The sequence below is a fragment of the Haliaeetus leucocephalus genome, unplaced genomic scaffold (assembly GCF_000737465.1).
Source record: "Haliaeetus leucocephalus isolate CR32 unplaced genomic scaffold, Haliaeetus_leucocephalus-4.0 Scaffold932, whole genome shotgun sequence".
Lineage (NCBI taxonomy): Eukaryota > Metazoa > Chordata > Aves > Accipitriformes > Accipitridae > Haliaeetus > Haliaeetus leucocephalus.
Genome location: NW_010973368.1, coordinates 12,477,017 through 12,499,580, shown reverse-complemented (window position 1 = coordinate 12,499,580; position 22,564 = coordinate 12,477,017). Strand labels below are relative to the sequence as shown.

The 22,564-nt window shown below is 43.9% G+C and overlaps 1 protein-coding gene across 1 annotated transcript in view; it reads left to right on the top strand.

Annotated features, from left to right (window-relative positions):
* Nucleotides 1-22,564, top strand: part of PRIMA1 (proline rich membrane anchor 1) — a 56,632-nt gene that overhangs the window by 15,656 nt on the left and 18,412 nt on the right. The window contains exon 4 of the mRNA XM_010584019.1: nucleotides 20,684-20,813. Coding sequence (XP_010582321.1) covers nucleotides 20,684-20,813 — 130 coding nt within the window. The remainder of the gene's footprint in view (nucleotides 1-20,683; nucleotides 20,814-22,564) is intronic.

Here is a 22,564-nt window from a genome sequence, read left to right as displayed (position 1 = left end):
CAGAACTCCAGGCCCCAGGGAAGAAAACATAAACTGCTTTTGTCTTCCTTCAGCCATGACCCCAGGCCTCCTTTTCCCACATTTCTAACAACTCCTTCACACAGACCACTGGCGTTTCCCATGTCCCTTCCAACCTCTGTCCTTGCCTTCACTGCATCTGCTCTGGAGCTGTCATGGGACTTTCCCTCATGGCAGCATATCCGTGTGCCTCCTCCTCGCTAAGTGGAGGACTCCTGGTCTGCCCCAGTGAATGTCTGCTTTACGGTATCTAAATGAAGGCTAGGATCAGCCATGCTGGTCCCTGTGGATGCTGGTTCTCTCAATATTGCTAATTCAGCCTTGCCTCTTTCTGTAAAGTAGGACACATGGAGCATTTCAGTTTTGAGTTTCCCGAGCTTCATTCCAGATGCAGTTTGTTGGTGTCCCACTGAGATACTGCTGTCTTGTTCAGTATAGATGTGTACCTTACTGAGGGTCTTCAAGGAGAGGGGCTTCAGCCTGTATTGGAAGTAACTAGGATGGTGGGGACTGTCAGGAGACATGGTCGCTAAGCCAGTTGCAGTTCCTCCAGATGGTCTGGCATATTGATGCTTCCGCAGTAACTCTCCTTATGCAAGCAGCAGCCTGCTCTTTAACCTGTGCCTAGAAAACTGCTCGTTGATGAAATGAAGGGAAAGCTCATGAGGCTTTCAGGGGCCTAAGGCCAACTAAGCTTAGATGCTGACAGCAAAGAAAGGAGGAACTTTCAATGAAATTGAGTGTGTTCCCTAGATGTGGCTGTAATGACCTGAAGGAGATAGAGATGCTCAGAACCTGGCCTTTAATTAACTGTTTCTTTTTTTCCCCTCATCTGCTTTCCTCCTTGTCTCTGGATTTCAGCCAGGACTAAGGCAAGGTGGATGGAGTACTTGTTTAGGCAGCACTTCTAACTCAGCCTCGCAGACCCATGAGATTAAGCTAGTTCAAATGATGTTGACCCTTCAAAATCTAAAATACTGCTGTTGTCGATTCTTGAACACGTTGTGTGCACACAGGTTTCTCCAGGGGCATTGCAAAGAAGAAAGAACTTTGTTCGGAAGTAGAAGCTAGGCTTTCAAAACAGGAAAGGGCTAAAGCTAGACATACACTGCAGTCAGTACCAGTTTTAACCTGTGTAACGTTTGAGGAAAAAACATTTCAGAAGTGACTTCTTAAAATGGTACAAGGAAGAGAAAGGATGTTCAGCATGAACTCCTACTTGCTCTAGCCATCTCCCACGTTGGGTGAGGAGTCCATGGTATTGCCATCCCTTCTCTGGATGGTGGAAGTGTCCATCCAGTCAAACATTGATTCAGTCAAAATTTAGAGGAGGAAACTGAAATAAAAGTTTTTATCTGAGATCGTTACAAGCTGTACTAGTGCAGCTGAGTCTGGATACATGAACCAACCTCTGACTTGTTGGACGCTTGCACATAGGTACATAGTGAAGCCTTTATAGCTCCTGACCTCAGTGAAAGTTTGCCCTGATCTATCAGTTGAGATAAAGCACAATCAAGTCAGTGCAAAGCCAAAGTGAATGACATCACTGCAGAGGATTCTAATCTCCAGGCTGCAATTGTATGGTTTCGTTTTTCAAGGTGAAATCTTTTTCTTTATCTTTGGAGATAGTGCATCTAATTAACTAATTATTTGGGCTGGTGAAAATGCCAAAATAAAAATGACCAACTGCAGGAAGGGTGCAACTTTTTGGCAACTATATCAGCACAGATGTATAGCTTAATTTCAGAAAGTGTGCAGCATCCCTTCACTGCAAATAGGAAAGCTAAGGACATTTGGATCTTTTAGGACAGATGGTCACAATGTGTGCATATAGGCAGGAATCTGAAGTACAGGAATGCTCTGGAACTTCTTAAACTTTGAGTAGGTTTTAAAGCAAGTAAAATTTGCAGATTTGGCTTGCTGACAGTTAACAACATAGCCTTTCACAGCAGGAGCTTCTTATAGAATTAAAAAACGTATGGCTCTGGGACATAAAAGAATAAGAAACGTTTTTTCCTTAGGCTTTTCTATGACCTAAATCCTGGTGGTAGAATGGACAGTGTGGATCCAGAGAATGAGTCTGAGCCACATGCTGAGCACTGTCTCCACATGGCCATTCAAGCAGGAGAGCTGAGCATGGTCCTGATGCTTACCACATCACTTCTTGTACTGCATGGGTACAGATGTTGATGCACTTGCCTACACAATGCCAAAAGGACTTTTGTCCTTGGCAGGGGTCTATGATTGTCCCCCAGGAGTTGAGGGGAGGTTGTGATTGCAAACTGAATTGAAATCCTCCTGGAGGCCACCACATGTTTTAAAACATGAGGTGCCAAAGAATTTGCTGCAGGCAGTCTGGTCTGCAATATGGGTTGAGCGTCTCAAAGAGCTCTGACCTTAAGTTCCCCTTTGGGAAGGCTTTTTGTCTTGTGAGTGCTTCGCACCTTTCTAAACAGCCACTGCAAGTGCAATTCTGACCCTAAGGGCTCAGCTGGCAGCACCAGCATTTACCTACCACCATTCTGCCAGAAGGACCGGTTGTGAGTAGTTTTGAGATATTTGGGCACACTTGACGAGTCTTGGATTAACTTCTCCCAAGTGCTGATGCCCAAAGGAATTGCTAGCAAACAGATGGGGATGGTTTTGTTTTATATGGGGAAGATGTTTTCTTCCATACTTCATACAACATAGCGACTACCAACACTGAACAGTAATGAAAGAGAAGTATAGTAGCACCAAAATGGCAGGGGGCACATTGCCTGCTACACCAAGACATTTATGGTAATGACAGCTACTGTGAGAGAATATTGTTTTACCACAAGTCTGGTCTAGACAGTGATTTTTTTAAATGCAAGCAGAATGCTGAAACAGGGAAGCCCTTTCAGTTTTGGTAACACAGCTGTCATATTGTGAATTACGTTCTTGTGTGAGACCATTGTTTGTAATTTACAAAGCAAAACCAAAATTCAGTTCTTGTCTTCTCCCACATACACTTTCATTTTACTGAAGGATTGTGACTCTAAGAACTGGCAGTAGGATTCTGAGGCTTTCAAATCTAAATTGAAATCCAGCCCTGCAGCCTGGAGTCATGGATGATGGCACATGCAGAGTCTAGTCCAGTTCCCCATCACGTTGTTTTCACATCACAAACACTACCTTCTCTGTTAGCACAGTGAACCAAATCATTAAGCATCCAAGATGGGATTTGGGCAGAGTTCACCCACCTAAATCAGAAATGCAATGATTAGATTTCCTGCCACAAACTGCAGCCACTTCTGATTTTATCACTAAAGACATAAAGACTTAAAAATCCTATTTTTTTTTGCATTTAGCACAGTTATTTCTGGCATAAGAATAAAAGTTACAAGTCCTCACCTCCCAGTCAAAGTGAGAAGATTATTTAGGGTGAGGAGGTATCTTAAGCAGCAATCAAATATGAAGTTTGAAATAGCTTGGACATCTGGGATGTTATAGTAAGTCTGAAGAGCTGGATTAGTGACTAGAAAGCCCGTAAGACTGGAAAGGTTCATGCTAATACTTTCATGATAGGATTCTGCTATCACTCATGCACCTAATATCTCCTCATATTAAGCTGTCGTAAACTCTCTGTCTATCTTTGTAAAACACTGGTTAGATCAGACTGTCAATCACAGCTTCCACTGCTTTCCCAATTCAGAGTTTTTCACCACAATAAATTCTGAAATGTTTTGTCAAGTCTAATTTTTATTTAGGCAAGTGATGAATCTTCCCCCTGCTCTGGGACCTTGCAGATTTGTTTTGAATTTTTCATGCAGTAATAAATCCATATTATGGAAAAATCCACTCTCTTGAAAATGCACTCGTTCATACATTTTGAAGTATTTAAAAGTAAGAGCCTCAGGCCAGATTTTGCAGTGCGGGAATCAGTGGGAGTTCTCTTATCTATAGATTAAAAGCATTGTCTGATTTTGAAAAAAGAAGCATCAGATATTAAACTGATTCTGCAATTTCTACTCTGAGATGCATACTCCAACAGCTTGATTTTTTTTTTTTAAGCAGAAGGAGTTGGCTAAGCTGAAGACATTAATTCCCTGTGTGGATGGCAGTCCATTTGTACATGCCTACCATTTCACTGGTTAAGAAGATAACAAATCTTTAGTGAAGTTACTGTTGAGTCAGAGGCTGCTGATTTACAAGTAGTTGTAGGTTTCCCTGTCCGTGGCAGAAGAAGTAGTGCCTCATCTCAGCAAGTCAGAAGTAAGCTCTTCTAACAGGGAGGGCTAAGCAACTGACCTTGGTAAAGCAGACCCACAGAAATCTATGGTCTTGGAATGGTTTTGTGCATTGTCTTTGTTGTAAACATGATATAAAGGTGTTGGACTGCCTGTGTAATTGCAACTTATGGGTAATTTCTAAGTCAATGTAGCAGATCAAGGAAGCAGCAGTCTGCACATTTAGGATGTTATCCCAAAATGAGTACATAGTGTCCATTCATATAGTACAAACATAGGTTAATAACTGATGCCACTGCCCAAAACTGTCATTAATAATTATGCAAGTTAGTTTAACACTTCCACTATTAAATCATATCACATTATAACCACATATATATAGTAGCAAATTGTGAATTCCTAATTGTTATTAAAATTAACAGTTTTATAATTTTGAAGTGTCTTTTAAATGCAGCTGATATTTCATCAGTTCATTGGTTAGAAATATTTTACACAAAAATCTGTTCCTTGACAAATGCTGCTATTAAACAGGACTTTTACCACGAGCACTGCTGCTATTAAACTGGACTTTCACCAAAGGAGCAGATTCTATTGAATCATCCCTGGACATTTTCATTTCCTTTTAGAAGCAGTGCATAATCTTATTTCATAGCCACTATCAAAGGAAATGACTACAGTGGAGCAAAGGGAGGGTTTTGTTTAACCCTCAGTTTGATTTGGCAAGCTGCAGGTGCTCTACCTCAGCTTTACCGGGCATCATTCTGCAGCACTGGCTGCCTACTGCTGTAGGCTTCAGTAGGGAGTGATGGTGAGCAGCATCTCTGCAAAAGCTCACCTACCTGTGCAGGTTCAGACTTCTGTGTAAAGCCTGAGGGAAGTGCAGATGATAGCAACCAATTTGCTAGCTTTTGCGACTGTAAGGTGGCCTGTGCCTTGTCTTTTAGCTTTCAGAGAGTTACAAATATACTCTGAGTGGTGATTGAGGACTTCATGTTGGGCATTTGGTATGGTGAAATGACTTGATCTGTTAATGTGATGTAATTGTCATTTTAAGTATTCTATATTTTATGGAAACTGCATGAAAAATTATCAGTTGATAGATGTAATTTTATTTTTATTAGAATTAAACCCCTGGTTTGGAAGGCATTTTACACTTCAGTTCCATTTTACTCTGGGTTGGTCATGAATTTTGCTTCCCTTAAGTTGAACCTGAATACAATTTGGAAAAGGAACTTGAGTGTACTAGGTATGGGAATTATTAATTGGTCTCCTCAGGGACATTTTTAAGTGATAGCTGTGGCCCTTACTTCCAGCAATAACTGAGCCACTGAGTTGGTACAACGAATAAACTATGTAATATCAAACAGGAGGATTATGTTTATATAGATACCATACACTAACAGAAGTATCTGCTACATAGTCAGCCGGCTGTTCCCTAAAACTCAGACATATGACTTGCAATATGGCTTTCTTTGTAAAGTGAACTCTTTAAAGCCGTCTATACTTACCAATCCAAATTATATGTCTATTGTAGTCACTTTCTCCATATAGTGTCTGAATGCCCAACAGGCAAACCATTAATTTTTCAGAAATGGACACAAAACAGTGCCTTAGAAACTGCTGCTACTAACACATTTGGAAAATATTCCAAGTATTCCACAATCTGTGTCAGGAAATTCAGTCTGCAGTGGGCTGAAGCTAGTTTTGTATCTGCCTTCCCTGAAGGCACTAATTTTGAGAAAGTTTCAGCTCTAAGATGTGAGGCTTGTCCAATCTTTGCTATTATCTGGAGGTTCCTGAGCTCTTTAAAAAGCTCCTAAGGATCTAAGAGATATCATCTTAATCATGCCAGTAGCACTGAATTTTACTCACATTTCATAGCCTGTGACGTTGATGGCACCACTCATGTGAATACTGTTCAGCCTGAAGAAGTTGTGCAGATTTGGACCTTAATTTGATCTATATATAAAACATTATACCAAGAAAATCTGTCATCTTTCTGTGGAATTGAATCTGCCAGCCCTGAGGTATCTTATTAGTCATTTGGTGGCGAAAGACTGGTCATCAGTGTAGGAGCTTAGACTTCTGAAATCTTATTTCAGCTGCTTGAATTTCAGCCTATGTCATCCCTCCCTTGAAGGCCTGAGGGTTCACTGCTAGAGCTGAAAGGTGGATAAGCTCTCAGAAGACTCGACAGTGATGTACTGTGACTCCCGCAAAGGCAGTGTCCTGCCCACCCTGCGGGGAACGGTGGAAAGAGAGTCCAGGGTGCTGCTTCTCCCTCTGCCACCAGCCTGCTGAGAGGTCCCAAGAAAGTCAACTACGCTATCAGCCACTCAGAGTTATCATATCTGAAATGGAGATTTTTTTCACCTCCATAAACTTTGGATTTGAGACTACTGGACCTCAAGCACTGAAGATTATTATTATTTTTAGGCTGAAGAGTGAACAGTAATTGCTATGGAATTGATCAGCTAGGTCCTGTCCTACCACCCATTGAAGAGGAGGCTGCACCACCACGCAGCAAGGAGGACGAGGCGTTCACCATGCCGGGAGCAAGAGGCAGAGCCTATGGCCACGCTGCCACCGCACAGTAATGAAAGAAAAGAGGCAGCCTGAGGGGCTGGGCAAGAACCCCTGGTGCAAAACAGCACCGTGTCAGGTCTTATTTCTCCTCTGTCAGTGATGATACAGCTTCAACAAAACCCTGACACAGGAGCGTGTATCGGCAGATGTGGGAATTAACAGCCTGGAAGGGCTATGACTCTATGTACTTACAGTGTCCATACGAGTGCCACTACCACAGTACCTTAACAGGCTCAGCTGTACCTGCCTTCACAGCACCTCTTGGGTCATGGATTTCATCCAAGGGTGCCTGTGGCTCAGTAAAAGCAAGGGCTAGCTTTTTAAGGGCTTTCATCACCTAAAAATGCAGATAGGTGCTGAATGAGCTCTCTAGACCACTTAACTCCCAGCAAGCGTCCTAAGCCATGGCCCATTCCACCTTATTTTGGAGAGGACAGATGCTTTCTATGTGCTATTTACTAAGTACTTCCTCGCTGTTGATCTGAGGCGAGTGTGGCCAGCAGGTCACAAGGGAGAATGCCAGGAGGGTGAGGCTAATTTTCTACTCATGTCTTTGCTCCTTGGCAGTCACTTCTTCATGAGATGCCCTCTGCAGCTGCACTGCCCCATGCAGGAGCCTGTCTCTCCCTGAAATACCTGGTAGCTGGTCACGAGCCCATCTTCTGCCCCAAAACATCCTCTGAAACAGCCTGAAAGCAAGCCAGGTTGACTGGGGGAGGCAACTGTCCAGAAGACTCATTTCTCTTCATACCTGTCTTACTGTGGTGGATATGGGAGGTGATATTGGCTATGTGATGGAGGAGGAAAGCTGTGGGAAAATGCATCTCCTGTCCCCAGTGAATTCCACTTTGGAAGTGACCCTTTACTTCTTTCACTGGTCCCTACTTTTGTCTGATGTCAAATGCCTCAGGGCCCAGTGCTGCAAGCCTACAAGCAAAGGTAGCCCTTTTCCCAAGACGCTTGAAGAAGTCTCCATGTATTTGATTCATAGCAGCAAACCTCCTCCTGCCCGTGTTAAAGTTGCTCACACCTGTACCGAGCTCTGCAGGTCTCAGCAGGCAGGAGGCCTGCCACAGCAAATGCCAGAACAGAAGCTTCTGATTTTCTTCAACCTTGTTATGAGACGCAGTGAGGAAACCAGAGCCTCGCACAGCGGGGTGGCCGACCAGCTCCTCACAGAAGCGGCCACAGGACAGGCATACCTGGGACACACTGGCAGGGGATGGGCTGCAGTACTCGCTTGGTCTGCAAGCCTGATTACAGCCTGTTACAGGTGTTAAGTTCATTCTTAAAACACGTTGGGAGTTCACTCATGAGTATCATACTCATTTTTAGATCCTCTCTAGGAAATCTGTGCCAGCCAAAGCAGAATGAGGGAGGGACATATATAGATATCTCTATGTATGTATGTATGTGTGCCTGTGTGCGTGCTTGATGAATACTGATGCTAATATGCTTTCAGGTATCAGAGTGCCGAAATGGCAAAGGCAGGCTTAGCATGAAGGTTCAGTGTTTTCAGGCCTCTTTTCTCCAGGGTGCTCTTTTCACTGCCATAATGTGACGAGGTCCCACAGTTTGCTGGGGCAAGCAGATGATCCTCAGCACTGATTTTTCCCCACTGAAGAATAGCCGGTGCTCTCTGTGTGCGTTGCTCGCCGCTGGAGAGCCAGACTGTGTGTTTGTGCAATGAAGTGGATGGTACTGTGCTGGCACATCTCTGTGCCTCTCAGTGGTGCCTCTGTTCAAAAGAACTGAGAATTACTGTCCCCAGGTCAGTGCTGTGCTGCTGTTGTTCTGCCATAGACCATGGCCTCGCTGCTGTGTTTGCTTGAATAGGTAGTTGAGGGGAAGGTCAGGGAAATACAGCTAGATCTTGTAGAAATATAGATGAAGTACTTAAAAATGTACGTATTTACCCTATTAGAGAATTGGGAAAGGAATAACAACAGTGCTGACATGCAGTCTTATGTTGCACTTTTTATCCCTACATCTTGCAACAGCTTGGAAAGCTGAGAGGAATTTCTGTCTTCTACCCACAGTGACACTCTGCCTAAGTAAACAGAGGTTAAAGCCTATGTGATAAAACTCAGAAGATTAAACTTAAGGTTATATAGCTACCTACCCAAGTTAGAGCATCCTGGCTTTTTGAGTGCTCAGAACCTCTGGAAATCAGGTTACCTTCTAAAATAAATTCCAGGCTACTGATTTAACAGCAGATTTTCAGGCACTTATGACCTGTTTCTTAGAGGCACCAGATACCCACTAATCTGATCGATGACTCCTGCGTTTCAGAAAGCAGGCCACCGAGTATGGCAGGATTCGCCTGAGTGATGGCTTTCATGGGGAGGCAGCAGTTAGGACTATCTGGGGGTGTCACTAGGACTATCTCGGTGCTGCCCAGCTTGGCACTGATCCAGGTTGTGGAGAGCAGGGAAATGTGACGGTGCCCACAAGGCCCTCCAGAATGACCACGTTGCTGCGAGGAGGAGGCTGCCTTGCAAGGCACAGGCTTCAGTTCTCATTTGCTTGGGACAGAAACCGATAGCGTGTGATTTAATCAGGGTAAAAACAATTCAGTCCTTTTTGCTGAGGGAGACTCAGATGGTGAGGGAGAAACAGCATCTCATGGGGAGACTGCTGGTTTGAAAAACATGTGACAAAGTCAGAGCAGAGGGCAGTGGCTGACGTGAGCGTCCATTGTAAAGATAAATGCCAGAGCCGAGTGTTAACACAGAAACTAGCTATGATGTAATCTCCTTAAAAGCCTTTTTTCCACAAGGCCTTTAAATGCTACCGCTTCTCCAGATCATGCTTTAGAGAACAGACTATCCCTCTGTGCTCGCTAACCCCACTCTCCTCCAAAAGACCTTGGCAGCTGAAACCATGTTTTGCTCCTATTTGTGGGGTCATACCTCAGTTCTGGCAGGTCCCATCAGCTTCACCAACAATCTAAATAGGGTTAAGGCTGGCAGATCTGGCCCTCAGCCTGTCGATCACTTGGAGAACAGACTTTGCCTCCCTACCTTTTTTGATAGTCCTTTGACTGCTCTTCTGTATGCATCATCGTCTTTCCATAAGAATGTAGGACTCTGAACTGAAATACTAGTTTTCCTCTGCAGCCATGCAAAACCAATAGAAGTTATCCCACAAGCTTAGCATCAGCCCTTCCTGGGCACCTTATGGGATCCCACCTTGTTTCTGTCCATAGGTCTCAGCCGCACAGAGGTCCGGGGCAGGCTTGGGGCAGAGATCTGGCACCTGCCCGGAAAGTCAACAAGGGAGTTTGCTGCTTCCACTGCTGTAATGTAGTTATGGCCAAATCCAGTGTTTGCGTCTACTCTCAAGGAGGAGGCAACATGATCCAGAGGGTGCAACTGGCTGGGAGTCAAAAGTCATTTTGTTTCCTGGCTTTTTCACTGAGCTGCGGTGACTTTGTGCAAGCCATTTCCTCACAATGTGCTTCACTTTTGCCTGGGCGACCGATACTTTCATCTGCTATTATTTTTATTTTGGTCCTAATGATATGTTCATTGTCTAAAGGACTCTCAAATCTGCCAGGGAAAAGCAGTTGCACGAGACCTACCAAGACAACAGAGCAACATGAGGCTTTAGTGAAATCCACTGCAAAACCCAAACCTAAATGCATGCAGGTTCCATAACCTCTAAAGCTTAGATCTTAAGCACCATACTTAAAACTCCCCCACCCAGCTCCTCTCTTTTTCACTGGCTGTATCCAGGGTCGTTTTTTTTCACTGGGGGTTCCAGTCCTATTTCTTGCAATGAGCCACGCTCTCTTCTATCGCCCATGACCTTCAGAAAACTCCTGCAGAACTGCCCCTTTCCTCCACCTCCTGCAAACTCCAGTCTCCAAAACTAAGCACAAAACTGAGCATGTTTCTTGTTTCAGAAGGGAAGTATTTTTAGAAAGGGGGAGAAAACTAAGGAGATGAGGGAACCAAGAGTGTAGAATAACAGCGTCTACAATGTAAAAGCTGCGGGGGAGGGAATTTCTCCAGCATCATCCCACACATGTTTTTATTATAGCAGAAGTTCCCACTGCGTAGTGATTGCAGTATCCCCCTTAAAATTGTAGTAGGAACATATGCACAGAGCAGCTGCATGATATAAACTTGTCTGCAACATAATGTGATAAGTAGAAGTATCATCTGCTACAGGAATAGCTGATTTCTACCAATATTATTAATCTAGCTACTCCAGGGAGACAGTAAATCAGGACAGGCTTTCTGCTGAGCACACCACTATTGCCTGGTAGTAGTTGTTTACCTGACTAGCTCATGGCGCTCTGGAAATGGCCCTAAGTTTACAAGCAACAGGAAGGGTGCAGATCTGTAAGGAAGGAAAAAAATGAAAGAAAACCCACATAGATTTTTTTTTCTGGATCAAAATTTGCTCCAAAATTAGGGGATTCTTATTTTCTTTAAGCCATTCTATTGCACATTGTGTACAGTTACAGCCATGCTCCAGAGGTGAGGATGGTGGGATAGGATATTGCTGATCTATAACAGTTCTTTGGTCTTTCCTCACTGGCTCCTCCTGTACAGGTTCTTTGTAGCAGGTTCTCAGGGAGCAGGTCCAGGAAAGCAGCTTTCTGGGTCACTGCTCTTTGAGAACTGTGGTAATCCAAATCCTTTCCATCATGTTTGGATTTACTGGAGGTGAACTCACCCCAAGTGGACTTCATCTGTTACTGAAGATGCTTTACATTCCTGCTGCATTGGCCCGGTCCCTTAAGTTAATGATGGCTGTTAATAGATCCGGCTTTCCGTGCTGCCCATCCTGCACCCTTTTCCCCGCCGACTTTCTAAACAGGTAACAGTATGTCCATCGCTTAGAGCAGAACAGCCCTGGGAAGCCACAGTGCTGTGGGAATCTCATATTTTATTGTATTTGCTGGATTTAATCCACTCGACACTGCTTTAGCATTTGGAGCTCTCCTTTGGAGCTTGCTTTGTTTGTGCTTCTATGGGGAGGAAGCAAGGACGAAGCAGCAGCAGGGCTGGGGCCACGTCCCAACCGTTGTGCCCAGAAGCTGCAATGCCAAAGCACCTCCCTGTTGGACATTTAAATATCATAGAATCACAGAATGGTTTGGGTTGGAAGGGACATTTAAAGCTCATCCACTCCCCCCCCCCCGCATGGGGAGGGACATCTCTGACTAGATCAGGTTGCTGAAAGCCCCATCCAACCTAGCTTTGAACACTTCCAAGGATGGGGCATCCACAACTTCTCTGGGCAAATATGCGCAAGCATACGGCAGCGCACGTGATACCGTCTTGCTCCTCTAAGGTGGTCTGCTCCCAGTATCTCCTCTACGTCATTTCATACCTGCTAGGGGGCCGAGACTGTAGCTGCCATTGTGGTGCCAGGAGCGGGGCAGTCTGTGCCCGAAGCCCTCCAGCCAGCAGCTAGGTGGGTTTGGTTATGACCATGGCTTACCACGGGGCAAAGAAGTTGCCCCATTGCAGTTGTGGCCAAATCCAGTTTATCTTTCTTCAAGGTTTAATTGTGTGTACACGTCGCTGGCAGTGGCGCCTGGTGCCACCACCAGCTCATGCGGTTGAGGCTGGACCCGCTCAGACTCATCCTGTCTTGGATCCCCCGTAGCTGAAATCTGGGAATGCCTCTACCTTCCCCTCCCTGAGTCTGCTCACAGTCTTTGCTCTGCATTTGCTGTGCGGTCTGGAGGCAGCGCAGAGGAGGATTATGGCCTCTTGCGGGCTGCCTCCAGGGCCATGGCCAGCCAGCTGGGGAGTGGGGCTGACCCAGCCCCGGGCCTCACGTTGATACCGGCATTGCCTTTGGCATTTGATGTGATGTGCTCCTGCATCTTCTTTTCAGCAGCTGAAGCGTGGCTGGGTGCGTTGTCTGCAGGCAGCAGCTGTGAAGGGAGGTTGATGAGGTGATTTTTGGACCTGCCAGGGAGACAGCAAAGTGCATCCATTCATATCTTCTAGCTCCCGTATCTTCAAAATGAATCGTTTCAGACACATACAGAGGTGCCCCAAATGTGGATGTTTGCCTTTACATGTTCAGCCGATGTAAGGAATCTCAAGTGCAGGGAAGAGGGAGAAGTAAAAAAGGAGTTGGTAGAGTTTCTCACATATTCTGTCACCAACACTTACTAATTAATCCTGAGGAGCCACTCAGAATGCAAACACATTTAACAAAATTATTGGCAGCAGTTTCATTTACATGGATGCATATGTATACCCCTTTATATACATACATTAAAAATATATATCATATATATCCTTTGCACATATATATGTGTGTTTATACACATAAATATACATGCATATGTGTATGCATATATGCATATACATATACGTATGCATATATAGTGTGTGTGTGTGTGTGTATATATATATATACACACAAACACCAGGTTGCTCCTCTCACAGCACACAGAAACCTGACACAGTTAGACAAGCCTCTTCTTCACCTGTCAGTGGAAAATGGCAATCCTTCCTTCTGTGAGCCTGTCTTTCTACTGATCACCAGCCTGAGCATTGCCTTCTGTGGGCAGCTGTGGTTGCGATGAGAACACGAGCTGAGGTTTCCCTCTGGCCACGCGCAAGCGCCAGGTCCTGCGTGTCGGGGCAAAACGTGAGGCTGGGGTGAGCGGAGGAGCCACTGCATGGCATGCACGCATGCGTGGCTTTCTGCCCTGGAAGGAGGCACCAAGACCCCCCCATATCCAGGTCCCCTGTCCTCGCAGGAAATTTTCCCCTCAAATCCAAGAGTGCTGATGGATATGGTTCGAAGGGAACATATACTTTGCCTGTTCCTGAAATGCCTTTTAGAATAACAGCTGAAGATCTATATTTGTATCAAGGTCTAGCAGTACCACAAACTTCATTAGAAGGCTCTTTTGAAGGATTTGTTTTTCCTGTGCTGGCTGCCTCTCGCTGTTAGCAGCCCTGGGTACACACAGCATGTTCCTACCACGTGGATTACCCAAACACATCTGTAGCGGTTCCTACGTGACGAAATACAGCAAACAAAGAGGGGACGCTTGAGTGGACACTGACTCACAGATCTCTCCACGTCACCCCGGGTTAGGTAACAAAACTGCACCCAGGGAGCCCACAGCCTCCAGGGCTCTGGGGACTGAGCTCCTGACCTTCAGCAAAATTTGGAGCAGCGCTTATGACTGTCATCGTGCAGATGCTGGGACAAGGTCCTCAGCTGTCTCCAGTCTCACGAGTGGGTGGACTTCTACCAGTTTACATCACTTGAGCTCTTGGCCCTTTTTAATTAGCTGCCTAAGGCTTCATTCTGATGTACAATTAAGTTAATCAGCATTAAGTTAATGAGCACTCACTTTGGGGTGAATTTACACTGCTGGGGGGAGTGAAGGGCCTTACGTGAAAGTAGACAAGTGACCTCAGGCTCACCACTGAAATCAGCTTTCTCAGAAAAGATGTGGGCATGTGATGGAGGCTCTCCTTGTTTCTCATCTTTTGCACAATACAATGCTTATAGAGTTAGTGTCCGAGCCTTGGTGTGTGTGTGTGTGTAACTGTTCCTCTGTAAGGTTTCTCCTCCCACAACCCAAGTTATTTCACATTAGTAAGGGGATTCATTGAACTCTATTCCACAGGGGGTTGGATGAGACACCTTGATGTGAAGAGACCCAGACTGCAATAGATTCAAAATCCCTCTCCATATTTAACTGGGCATGGAGTGTCCTGGGAGTCTTTTCATATACCTTGACATCTGAAATCACATCTAAACCTCTCCACGTTTTCTGGGTTTGTTCCTGCATCCCAATGTGATAATGGCTGTAGGCACTAGTGCCTTCTCTCTGTCTTGCAAATGGAGATGCCAACATGCAAATTATGTAAATATATTGAAATAATAAGGCAAATAAGAATGAAGATGAGACTAGAACCCCAAACCCTGCCTTAGCCAGCAGATCAACAGGTCTCTAAAGTATGTGACATACATAGAGGTTGCTAGAAACACATTGCCTGCATCTCCAATTCCTTTTTAAGTTCCAACCAAGACTGATAAAACACTTGAGGCCCTCAGAATATGATCCTGCCTTCAAAATAAAATCCAGTCTCGCTTCCTAGCATGCTAATTAAAAGTGCATGGCTGATTCAGGCAGCCCTACAATAGCAAGAGGAGTGCTGCAGGCATAGAGATGGCAGGGTTTAGCCTGTTGTGAGTGTACACTATTAAAAATGGGCAGATGTCTGATAAAGATGATTACGCCAGCACTCTTGACCTTTCTGCAAGAACAGGAATAAAAGCAGGAGGAAAAACAGTAATCAGTTTTGATTTATCTTGAAAGCACTCTTCCTTTTTTAGGCATGAAGTTACTGTCGTAGAGAGGTGAGGGTGGTCACTGTCACCCCTCCACATCGCATCAGTGCACACTCACCAGCTCAGCCCTGTGTTTGGTTTGGGTTGGGTTTGTGTTTTGTTTTGTTTTGTTTTGCTTTGCTTTGCTTTGCTTTGTTGGGCTGGCTGATGGGCGAGGGCCAGTGGAAGGAGATGCCCTGATGCAGGCTCCCTGCCTCGGCATCGCTGCTGAGGGCTGCACACAGGCACCCACTCAGCCCAGTGTAACCCCCTTGATGGAGCACTTACTCTCTCCTGACAGACTTGGTGGTCTTACTTGCTAACGTCCCGGCATTCCCATGTGAAGAGCCATTAGCCTACAACCCATATTGCAATGGAAAGTAATAATCCTAATCAAAATAAATGACAGGAGTACTAGATTTCCAAAATCTGAGCTTTATAAAGTACAGCCTTGTCCACTAAAGATAACCTGAGGGCATATCCAAGGATTCCAAGTCCCATTTCTGTATTCTGTTGCAGGCAGTACAAGTGTGTGTGGCTTTTATAACATACACAAAACGATGTAATGCTTAATCCAGAAGATTAAGACAGCTTCATCACTGTTTTCTGGTTTTAGTAGCTCAGGACAATTTTGAGAGTGACCCACTCTGAGATTTGCTAAAAAGAAATCAGAGACTTCTTTGTAATTTTATGGAAACTTCCTTTCCAGTGACACAACCTCTATTTTTGTGCCTGGACATTGAGGGAAACCCTCTGTAGCTGAGCTAATCTTTCCTGGTATGCACATTTCTGGCTAGAGCCATGTGTGTACAAATACCTGCTAACATTAGAACTGGAGCTGTGTCTTTATGCTGAGCCTTCAAAACAAATTTAGTCAAAGAAAGCAAGTGTGTAAGATTTTTGTGGTGCTGAAATAGTTTGCAGGATGCCTTTGCTCTAAAAGTACTTTTTCATTAATTTGTTTTCGGTAAGTTGGATCCAGCCACCCACTGCAGATCTCCAATGGGTCTGTTTATTCATTGTATTTATTTAGGCCTGGTACTGTTGGGGATAGGAGAAGGTGTTGGCCCTCTAAGAGTAAACCTAACCAACATTTGTACTTCATAAATTTTAAGGCCAAGAGAAAAAAGGCATTGTGGTCATGTGGACTTTCCAGAGACAGAGCATTTTCTTTACTTAATTCTTATTCTGAGTCCAGTCTCTTTAGCTGAATTTAGAGTTCTTTTAGGAAAATGAAAAGTCTACCTTAAACAAAATTTTTCAGTTAAATACTCCACCAGAGCTGGTAGACTATTATAATGGATAATTACCCTTAATGATAATAATTACCCTATTTCTAATCTAAACATGCTTAGTCTCCACTTGTAATGGAGTACATTCCTGAGTCATGTACAAACTCTACCAGTATCCATCACCCTATTTTAGGGGGAAGGGGGGAGTCATTGTTAAAAACCAAATTCTCTCAGCAGTGACTTTCCATTTATAGTTAGATTTTGAGACATCCCAGTTCTCTAGCTTTTAACTCAATTTATGTGTGCCACGCTTACTGTGTAGCTTTATAGTTTTATAACCCCAACATCATGTGGAATTAAGTCAAGTGTCAAACCAAAGTCTGAAGTTATCAGACCAGATCTAATACATCTATTTACCAAACTAGTACTCTCCTCAGAAAATATGTAGTTAGTTTGATGTGTTTCCCTAAACACATCATGAGAATTGATGTTGTTTAGCATCAATTATTTATTATAATATTATATTAATTGAATGAGATCTTCATTATTTTGGCAGGATTTCTGTCAGGATGATGGGCTGTGATTGCTTAGCTCACCCTGCTTATCTTCTTTAAAATGTCACCACTTTCCTACCACTTTCCACCCAACGGTGTGTTCAATGTGCAGAACGACACTTCAGGGCTTAGGAGGAAAAGCACATTTTCCTCCAGTTGTTTTGCACTGTGAAAATCACTTTCTCTATTCAGCTGATTTTGAGACCAATGAAGAGCAGCCAGGAATGAGTCAAACCAGGAGGCAATCACGCTGGGAGCAGCTGAAGCTGCTCACATGAGACCAGTGATGGGTGCCAAGGGAGCAAACACCATGGTCAGGCTGGCCAGCCCTCAGCTCTTGGTAGTCCTCTGGTGATGACGAAGGGACTCCTTGTGCCCAGGGATGTCCTCCGCTCCCCAAATACACTGCTGTGAATGATGGCAGTACGTGGCTGGCTGTTTCTTTACATGACAAGGGAAAGGGCACAATTGGGTTCTGAAACCATACACATTTTGGGGGTTTATAATGGGTTTGAAAGAGGTGGTACAAAGAAGGAGGTGACCATGAGAATTGAAGTGTTTTCCTGCATTTTGTCAAGGGTTTTGTAAGACAATGAAACAACTGGACATTGTCATTGTTACTGGTAGTGTGGGACATCTTCTGCTCGGTGTTTTTTGTAATAATTTCTCCGTAGAGGAGGGTTTGGGACCCATGTCTTCGCTCCTCCAGAGAGTTCCCGAGAAATGCATTGCTATTCCATGCAAAGTGGCACAGTTGCAAGAGGGTGCTGCAGGTGTCCTCACCCCAGGATAATTTCTGATTGAGGGCATGACACATGCAGGCTCAGCCCCTCCCGGGTGCGACCTGTTCTTTCTACGCTGCCAGTGATGAGCTAGGGTCTGGGACCCAGGCACAGGACGAAGAACCGCCCCAGCCCAGGGCTGCCCCAGGGAGCAGAGCTGTGAGCCCTAGCCCAAGGGGACAGAGACATCAACGCCTCCCTAACATCAAGAGCTCACTGTGGGACTCACCAAGAGGCACCTCTCTGAGGACATGGCGCTTCCCAGGCACCTTGCTGGCTTTTTGGGAAGTTCCCCTCTCGGCTGACTTTCCCAGCTGCACACAGAGGCATCCGTGCGGGCCGGGCTTGGGTTTCCCATCAGCACAAGGGGATGAAAAGCAGCTCTGCTCTTCCTCAGAGGATAACTCTGAGGAGAAATGCATTAAGGATGCCACGGTAATGAGGGCTATGGGAATGCCTACTGAGAAATGCAGAAAAGAGCATGCAACTAGGAGCTTATTGGAAAAAGAGTGGACATTTCTAAGGAAAACAAGATTACCTAGCACTGCAATAATAAGGGGTAGAAATAGAAAAGAATTTTTAAAGCTATATAAACCCACCAGCCACTAAGAAACTGACTTTGATAGCTTCCAGTGTGATTTCTTACGCTTCTTTCTGAGTGCCTGGTCTGGATCAGTAGGGAAGGGAACTGAGCCAGGTGGATTAGGGGTCGCCTCCACATCAGCAATTCTTATTTCCTGTCATTAATAACTACATACAGGCTGTCAGGAGTCATATTCACTATTCAATCCCACGTCTATCTGTTTATTCTCCATGTAAAAATGCTGCGATAAACCATCAAGGAGCACGCGGTGCACAGGCACGTGGCAAGCCTTGCTTTATACCCTGTCTCTGCCATTTGTCAGTCTCATTTGTTGTGCTGAGGAATAACCCAGTCTCACCATCTCATTTTGCTTTACGACTAGTTTGGTTGATCCTGCCTTTAAGGAAGAACAAGGACTAGCGAAGGATACATGTACTTGCCCCATTTTTTTATGGTCTCATCTAATTTTACGTGGCATCTGCTGATGGATGTGTTTTCTTTGATTTCACTGCAACCTTTTGTGTTTTTCAGGACAACACCAGGAGCGTAGAGTTGGCCCTGACACTGCCTGCTCCTTCATGCAAACATTTTGTCATCTTTGAAATGCCTTCTGTTCTGGAATCTTAGAAAATAACAATATTGAAAACTTTCAGAGAATATTAAAAACATTAGCTTTATCACAACACAATAAATAGTTCCATCACCCACTGAAAACTGACTTCTGCAGCTGACATAGTAATAAAGTAGAAATTCAGTTGCTGAGATAGTCTGGGAGTGGACACATTGTCAAAACAGGAGCCAGGAACCACTTGTTCTTCAAATCACTTGATTTTTCAGCTTTATTTTTCTCTCTCGTAGGAAAAAAAAACCCAAACAAACACAAAAACCCCCACCTTCACAGTCAATATATATACAATAAATTGAAGACAATTTTTGCTAGACGAGTATGATCATGCTGATAGCATGTGTTGAAGGCTGATGCACGTGAGAAAGATAGGACCTCTTATGTGGCACCAAATGCTGAACTGCCTATAAATTATCAAGCTGTTGGCTTTATTATTTTGATTGCTTCTTACAGTTCTTTACCTAGTCTTTTTCTAAGGTGTTCCTGCAGATTTCTCGGAGTGAATGTTGCTAGTTCTTCTATAGATCATGCAACTGGAAAAAATCTTCTCTCAGTAATTGTGTACTTCAGGATTTAACCTAATGAGGGTTAACCGAAGAGTATGTGTATGTCTTTTCCTAATCAAACACGAGAGGCACAGGAGATGTCAGATTACAATAAATGATGCAGGTGTGATGCCATATTTGAACTTGTGCGGCTATTTGTGATGTGTATAACAGGAAGTTCAGAACACAGGATATATCGGATCAAATAATTAGACTCACCAAAAAAAAGCGCCTTTTGCTATATTTAATTCTCTCCCCTACTTAACTGAACATGTAGATTTAGATAGTCCCGTTGACTGATTCATTATTAAACTTCATTTAAAGTGACCCAGTTTCTCATGGAGTTTTTGGGGTTGCACACACTGTGTTAAGGGTCTCTTCCCCCCTGCAGTACACTGGTACTGCACATGGCATTGTCTCTTGCTCACCACCCTTCAGGAAGCAAGTGTCCCCTCAAAGCATGGGAAAAGGAATATGGCCCTGACGGAAAATATTTTAACTAAATGCTACCAGTATTCCTTCTGATGCAAAATACTGCTTGTTTTGAGCAGTACTTACATAGACAAGTCTAGCCCTAAATCGAGTAAGAAAAAATGTAATAATACTTGCTTGTATTTTCACAAGTTAACATTTCTTCTTGTTAACATTTCTTAACTATTGGACTTACTTACAATTCAAAGACAATGTAACAGGAGAGAAGCTTGTCAACTATAGTCCTCTAAAAGCAATTAATAAGTGTAATAAAATTCCTGTTCTTTTAAAACAAATCCCCCTTCCTCGCTCCAAGGTTAAAATGATAGTGGCTGACAATACTGATTGGTAGGCACTGCTGCAGCTTCCTGATAAACCTCCCCTAATGGGGTTTGAAAGTCCCAACATCTCTCTCTAAATCTGATGCAGCAGGAGATGGCACATGCAGAGGGAGAAGAGGTTTCCCATGGGTAGCAGAGCTGAGCCTTTCTGTTTCGTGCTGAGCACCAGTTGTGGACAGCACTGACACAGAGAGCTTGGTCATCTGGGGACCATGTCAAGAAATATCTAGTATCAAACAGAGGAGTTGATTGCTTGGAAAAAAAATGGGTCCTAAATGTGAAATAACCTCTTCGCATGTATCTATGGCCGTGGCATAGTACTATTGCATGGGTGACTGAAGCGTATCTGATTATACACTGTTCATTTGGGAGAACTCATGTATTTTTCCACACTGTTTTTACAGCTCCCAAGTCTACCTTTTGTCCCACTGAAGAGACCTGGTGGCCAGGCCTGGTTATTATCATTGCAGTATGCTGCGCCACACTAGTGTTCCTCTTCGTAGTTGTCATCATTTGCTACAAAGCCATAAAAAGGTAAGACTCCAGATGCTTTTACTATGCTTAGGGCAATGCAGCCCCACAAAGGTTGTCCCAAGACTTGGCTGACACCGTGTTCTGTTTAAAGGCATCCTAAAGGCAAAATACATCCGGTAGTCAATGTGTGTTTTCACTGGAAAGTCACTTTACGTACTGTATCCTGCCTATGTAAAGGGTGAGGTTCAATGCACAGTCATGGGCAGGAGGAGGCGAAAAACTAGAAATGGGACAGAGCCACAATGTTCAGATTAATAAGAACTTCCACAAAGTCAAATTGCTGCAGGTTGCTGGGGAATGTCAATAGCTTTGGCTTGGCCAAGTGTAGAGGTAGGAAAACCTGTGCTATCCACTTCTGGTAGTATTCAAATAAAATTCAAAACTTGTCTCTTTTAATATAAAAGCCTGTGTGAAGCTTATGTACAACACGATGTGTAGTAACGATTTCAGCTCACTGTCTTTGCAATAGATGTGCTTGCATAGGCCTCCGGTAGTTAGAAAGTTACATAGAAAAATGGGAGTGGGGATAATTTCTTCACCTAAGTAATATTTCATATTTCTGGTGGGAAAAGTCAAAACTTGAACATTTCTGTATGAAGGCTCCAACTGCAAGTCCACAGTCTTGATTTAGAGAAGAAAGTAACTTGTGGGAATTGTAGCCCAGATGGATGGAGTTTCTTTTCTCCTCTGTTGTTTTCAGTACAGCTCTGACAACACCCCACAGTCGTGGCTTCATGGTGTCACTGTTTTATACCATGGGAGTCTTGGGCAGGAGCTGTTAGTACAGCTGGGACACCCAGCCTGCAGTAGAGAATACAATATGCAATCTATAACTCATGATATACTGCAGTGACATCTGAATTGTGGTTTGGGTTAAATGATGTTTTTCTCAACTTTGTGATTTTTGAGTGATATTTTGGGGGAAAAAAAGGAAAAGAAATGGAAGTACCTTTCATGAAAAATGTTATCTGCGTGCAAAGTAATCGCAAGATTTTTTTTATGAGCCTTATCAGGGATATTGCAATGGTGGAGCATTGCACATGCTTTGTGGTTGTCTGAAAAATTTATGCAGGATTTGAAGGATGGTGTATCCAAGAGCATCAAAAAGGGAGAATTCAAACGAGAAGACAGAAGCCTGTATTTAATTTCTTACTAAATTTACATAAGTACCTTTGCTATTCTAGTTTAGCTAAAATGAATGCTTATTAGTTTTGAGGAGTTGGAAAGCTTTCACTCTAGCAACTGCACTTTTAAAAAATCATCTCTGGATGACTGAGATTGGAGTCCAGTTGGATTGGTACCACAGTGCAAAATCTCTTACTTGTAGTTCCTAATCTACCATTGGCTGCTCATAGGGGATTGATCCAATTCCATGTGGAAAGTTGTATGAGTTTCAAAAACAGCTATTGTATTGGTCTGCCTAGTGCCAAATTGTGAATGATTTCTGCCAAGGCTGCAAAATACACCTACAGGAGCAGTAACTCTCCAGGGCAACTTGTGGCTAGCGAGGAATTGCTCTTCAAATCTGCTGTGATGCTGGTAGATGGGAGGAACGGAAAAGAAATTTAAGCATACAAATTCAGAGCTGCCTTGAAAAGGCTTTGGGAGTTCACATAACAGTCTCATGCTTCATGTCAGAGAAGAATAATACCGATACTTGATGAAGACACCCATTATTTGTCAACAGTGTGAATATCAACGTACAAGTCAGCCACTTAAATAGGCATTAGGCTCAGGGAAAAGTGAAAATT